The sequence below is a fragment of the Corylus avellana genome, chromosome 5, assembly GCF_965113065.1.
Source record: "Corylus avellana chromosome 5, dhCorAvel1.hap1.2, whole genome shotgun sequence".
NCBI classification, from domain to species: Eukaryota; Viridiplantae; Streptophyta; class Magnoliopsida; order Fagales; family Betulaceae; genus Corylus; species Corylus avellana.
In genome coordinates, this window is record NC_142494.1 from 16,898,897 (window position 1) to 16,904,442 (window position 5,546).

Here is a 5,546-nt window from a genome sequence, read left to right on the forward strand (position 1 = left end):
GTCACCTTGGCAATCTACAGCAAGTCACCAAGGTGACCAACGCCGTCACAAGTGACCCTGGTTTGTGACCCAGCCGAGGATCACTTGGTGAACCACAAGGGGTCAAAATTAACCCTCCTTTGTGACCCACGGCCGGTCACCAAGGTGACCACTTGTTTTTCTTCTTCTTTTTTTTTTTTTTTTTTTTTTTTTTTTAAGTTGTTTTTTAATAAAAAATAGGGCATTTTTGAAATTTTACACCCATCCGTTAAGATTTAACAAAAAATCTCAACTGAGGAGTATTTAGAACAAAATAAAAGTTTGATACACCAAAGTGAAAAGTTTTAAACGTTGGAAAGGTGTTTGCAAAATGGGCATCATTTCAATGAAATAAAGTGAAATTATCCAATAATTTTAAAAAACATTTTAACACAAACCAAGTAGTGCCAATAGAAAGCTATCATAAGCACATACTAGCAACTAGAAGCTAAAAATCAAGGGGGCAAACAAATTTAAAAAAGATTCATAATCAAAGAGCCATTGATGTAGAGGATTTCCATTACTTATGTACATTATAAGCAGCTTTGCATGCTGCTGAAAGGATACTCCTAAATTGAACAAAATTTCCGGAACCAACAAAATCAATCAATGGCCTGATACAAACCAACCATGTTCAACGAAGTATACTCAAATTTAGGTTTGGAAGGACACCATATTAGCTGCAAAGCAAACTCAGCACATTGGAGAAACACTGCCACCATCATTCATTAAAATGAAACCACTGACTTAGGATGGGCTGAAGATTGCAACTGAGAAAGAGCAGTATCATTTTCCTCGTTCTCATCGAAAGCTATTGGTTTCCCATATATATCCTTCCTGAAAATCATATAACTATATAATCAAATTTCCTAAAAAGAAAATTAAAATGAAAATCAACAAGATTCTGGACTTCTAAATCAACAAAAATTAAAAGGGCAAGGAGATGAAAGCTGGTAAGTGTTGAGCTCTCAAGTCATTAACTAAAACATAATCAAATTCAACAGTTCTGGAGGTTCCCTCTCATTTATTTGCACTCACACAAGTTTCCCCCTTTTATTTTACATTATTATTGAATTGTCAATGAATTTCTTGTTTGTCTTACTACTACTTTGTTAAATTGTTAAAATTGTTAAATTGGTGAGATTAACTTATGACTTACTACTACTTTGTTAGTTTGTTTACATCCCCATTTAGCATGCAGCAGCTACAATAACATTAAATCCATCAAAATCTTAAACGAGTATAGATTTCTTTAAACGTCAACTACCAACAACATGAAATGGGTTATCTTTAGCTGAATTCTTGAGTTAGTTGTGATATTTAAATTTTTGAAATGTAAGAACACAAGGTACTTGACAAACCATACTATCGGGAAAGGCCCTCGTCTAGAGGGAACATGGTTTGGAATCGCATTCACAACAACCAACAAAGAAGACAGGCAGCATACCTTTGGGAGATGTTGCTCTCTTCAGACAAAGCCTTTTCTAACCTCTCCTCAAATGGTGTAGCATGCCAACTTACTTTCTGATCCTGCCAAAAAGGACCAGCATTCCTTAGATGAAAGCTTTCAATGTTAAAGGATGCAAGCAGAAAATAAAGCAGCCCTAAGAAATACCTCTTTGTATTTATTGGTCGAATTTGGTATTCCATTCCCATCCCACCACTTAGGCGAAATATGAGAAGGCTCATCATCATTCCAGTGAGCAGCAACAATCCCAATTATAGGCCTGTCCCCAGGAGTTCTACCAAAATGAGGTCTTCTGGCGGCACCAGAGTCAAAAAGTTTACTGTTCTCATCCTGAGTAGAGAGCTGTGGCTTCAGCCAAGCAGACTGGCTTGCTTCTGCCTTCAACTCTTTCCCAGAAGAAGTTTCATTTACCCCACCTTCTGACCTACGAGTTGCAGTTTCAAGCAACTCAAGAGATTCTCTCAAATCATCTGAAAATTGATGAGAGTTAGAATTTTCTTCCTTCAATACCTTCAACTGAGAGTCACTCTCAACTGGATTGAAACCTGAATACACATACTGAGACCTGATTCGAGCCTTCCCATATGGTAACTTTTCTAAGTTTGTGGGGAAAACAGTTCCAGGTGTTTGCATCTCATCAGATAGCTTAAGTGGGGTTGGATAAGGTTCTGGCTTTGTCACACTCCGATTATCCGGTGATTCAGATTTCTTTGGATTATGGCTAACATTTTCAGATGAACTTCTAGAGGAAGATACATCATACTCACATTCAAAGCGCACAGACTTGTTCCTGCACTGAACGGCTGTGGTTGAAACCAAAGGTGAAACTGATGTTGCGTTTTCTGACTGATTAGCATGAACCTTGACGCTGGATATACAGCTGCAAGAAAGAGATGACATTGGACAAATGCTAGGAATCTATTAATCTCGTTTAAGTGAATCTAAGTATTACCAAATAATTAGTGTCCACTTTTGCAGCGTACAAACAAACCCATACCAGACCCATAAACAGAAATTGCAACAAGACTAAAGTTTTTGCTACTTCCTAGAAAACCCTTTCACAGTAAAACCAAGTTTCTCTGAAACCTTTTTAAAAACAAGTAGAGAGGGCCACAATCGGTTTCTTAGCGTAATGAGGTTGCAGTTAAGTTGGGTTTAAAAATTGGAAACGACCCTTCCTATGTCAGGTGTAGTCATTGAGAAATTAATAGTATATCAATTGGTTTACAACCAATTCATTATGGTTTAAGGTACAACCTGCTAGGTGTCAGCTCTTGCGAAGCAGATTCCTTTCCCCAGTCTTCACAAAGTTTGATAGGAGTGGGAGGCTGATCAGGTTGATTGTCCAACTGAATTTTCTTGATAGATGTGTTGGGAAGCCACGAATGGAATTTTGGAGGCTCTGAATCTCTATCATAAGTAGTTGAACCTTTCAAGGATGCTTTCCGAATTTCAGCAGGCGTCTCCACTAAGGTACCACAAGCTTTAAGAAACCTGGCCTGCATGACAACTTTCATATAATCAAACAGATAATTGTTCTATAATGAATAATCAAACTTTCATGTGGGAAAAAGTTCTTGAAATGAATGGAGTAATTCTATACACCATCCATTTATCTCCCAAAGCTGATGTGGCGTGGTCTCCTAAAAAAAAAAAAAAACCATTTCCATGCACCACATGCTATGAAAGACAAAGGATGGTGTATAGCATTACTCCTTGGAATGATAAAGCATTAATAGGATCACTCAAATTTGTCTTTATTTTAAACAAAATTAGAATTCCATACCTATTCAGAAATTGCACAAAATACAAATGTGATACAATATAGACACATGTATATCAGCATGTGGTAAAGCAAACCCAATAAGCAGAAACACAATGCTTTGCTTGTATTTCTAGCTTCAATTATTCTTATTGAAGTTTTACTTAAAACACCATGGAAAGTATAAATGAACAAAACTGCACTTTACAAAAATCACCCCTTTCATATAAACTGGTAAAAAACTGTTCTTAGAACTTCAAAAAGAAAATGTAATGTGAAAAACGACAAAACAATCTTTAGCAAGTTCCACGTAATACCCAACATCAGTATACCTCATCCTTGAGCTCCTTGCGATTTTGTGGGGATCTGAAACTAAAATCCTCCCCATCATTGCACCGAGAATCTTCATTCTCTATTAAAAAAATCAAAACAATTTGAAATGATCACAGTAAGTTCTGAGCTTCAGATTAAAAAAATCAGTGTACTTGAGACAAATTACATATAAATAATTTAATATTCTACAGGTAAAATTATACCTTCAGCTATAAAAAGAGATGACAAACGATTTTGAGGTATCACAACTTCCTGATCATTATATACACAGAGCAGAAAGTGAGCTAAAAATCACACAATTCACTAGTTTTCTGTTTGGTGACTGAGAAAATGTATTATGCTTAATTCGGTTAATCTCTTAATTTCAAAGAAAATAGAACATGGACATATGAAACACAGAAATTGATTTATTTTATTTTCCATGATTTTTCTCAGCAGCCAAACAGAAATAAATCTGCTTAATTATTGAAAAATAAACCAAAAGAATAAATAAAAAATTCATAATAAACCAGAAAGGTCAAGACTTCATTTCTTGCTCTTCTTTTCCCTCAATTTGTCAGCAAAGAAACCGAAAACAGAGAAACGCCAAAAGATTTTGAACACGCAAGAAAAAAGCTTCAGAAATTGAAGAAATCCAAATCCAAATCTAGACACCTAATACATCTGAAAACACAAGAAGATTAAAAAAAAAAAAAAAAAAAAAAACTCTCATTTCTTATCGAATCTTTCCTTTTCTTTATATTTTCTTGGGAACCAAACAGAGAGGGAATCGGAAGCGCACAGTGGGGTTAGGGCGGGAAGCTGAACGGGAGGCGAGGTGGGGCCGAGGGCGGTGGCGATCGTCTCTGATCCTGAAGCAAGCGAAGAAGCAACTCATGCCTTTGGAAACCGAACTCTCCAAGAACCACACCACCGATCTGCACGCCGACGCCAATTCACGCTTCAGCAGTGAGCTTATCATGGATTTGCTAAGCTTCTCAGGCGCTTTGCCTTAGCTTCTCAGTTATTATTATTACTTTTTCTTTTCTTTTCTTTTTTTTCTCTCTTGTTTGGTTTGAGAGATAGAGAGAGAGAGTTGTTGGGTCGTTTTTGAAATTTGAATCAAGAAAGCGAGGGAAAGGTATGCCTGTGGAGATGGAAAGTGTGGAGTTTCAACCTACTCGCTCGTATTTGTTGACGCGTGGTGATCGTGAAGCTCACGGAGGAGCGGGGAGCGTGGTTTTCGTCGGTCTTGTTACGGGGTTTTGATTGTTTCGCGAAGATCTTAACGCCTAATTAAGCTGTTTAATTTGGCCTTAATTATAGTTCCCTTTGTGCCTTTTCTTTTTTCTAACCTTTTTATTTTCTTTTTTCTTTTTAAGTATAGTGGACTTTTCTTGCCTATGAGGGGCCATTGAAGCCCTCATCGCATCAAATTGCCAAGTATCTACCTCTTGGAAGCCGGCGACCTCTAGGGGCCCAATGAACTAACGATCCCCTTGTTGACGACCGATCACTAGAGTACACCTTCGAATAGCCAAGGGGACATCCACCCTCGCTAACAGAAGGAGCCGTATTTGAGAGTAAGGGTAAAAATTCAGTCTTGGTTCTTGGTTATTGGCCAAAACCAACAACCGAAATCGGGGTACTCAGTCTTTGATTTTTGAAAACCGGATCCGAAACTGGGTACCCGATTAATTGGTTATACAAAAACTGGCTAGTTCCGGTTAGTATCTGATTATCCGAACCAAGTAACCGGTTTCTTTTTTATTTTTTGTATTTTGATCTTATTTTAAGTATTGTGCCTAATTTTTGGGCTTAATTTAACCATTGTGTGCCCATAAAAAAAATTAAAAAATAAAAAATAAAAAAAACAATTAGCCTTAAAATGTCCTAAATTTTCATTTTAAAAGCTTACATAATACATGAGATTAAACTACATCTACATAGACTACATATATATTATATCAACCAATTCAACTATAA

At 36.7% G+C, this 5,546-nt stretch overlaps 1 protein-coding gene across 2 annotated transcripts; it reads right to left on the reverse strand.

Moving 5' to 3' along the window:
* Nucleotides 1-485: 485 nt before the first annotated feature.
* JASON (aspartyl/glutamyl-tRNA(Asn/Gln) amidotransferase subunit) lies at nt 486-4,626 on the reverse strand. 2 transcript variants are annotated; one of them, XM_088516634.1, is made up of 7 exons: nt 4,363-4,626; nt 3,785-3,833; nt 3,581-3,660; nt 2,744-2,985; nt 1,634-2,366; nt 1,466-1,542; nt 486-855 (listed from the first exon to the last, which is right to left on the reverse strand). In XM_088516634.1, exons 1-7 carry the CDS (start codon nt 4,540-4,542, stop codon nt 747-749), a joined length of 1,470 nt encoding a protein of 489 aa, XP_088372760.1. In that variant the 5' UTR covers nt 4,543-4,626; the 3' UTR covers nt 486-746. The 2 variants fall into 2 exon arrangements, with proteins under 2 accessions (XP_088372760.1, XP_059451538.2); XM_059595555.2 differs by having other exon boundaries at nt 1,466-1,548.
* Nucleotides 4,627-5,546: the final 920 nt, after the last annotated feature.

What these genes read in the sequence shown, in the direction of transcription:
- JASON (XM_059595555.2), bottom strand. Translation starts at nt 4,542, where the DNA reads ATGATAAGCTCACTGCTGAAGCGTGAATTGGCGTCGGCGTGCAGATCG. An exon ending in CGACCAATAAATACAAAGAG is followed by an intron (nt 1,549 to 1,633) that starts GTATTTCTTAGG and finishes CCTTTTTGGCAG; the next exon opens with GATCAGAAAGTAAGTTGGCA. An exon ending in GAGAGCAACATCTCCCAAAG is followed by an intron (nt 856 to 1,465) that starts GTATGCTGCCTG and finishes TATGATTTTCAG; the next exon opens with GAAGGATATATATGGGAAAC.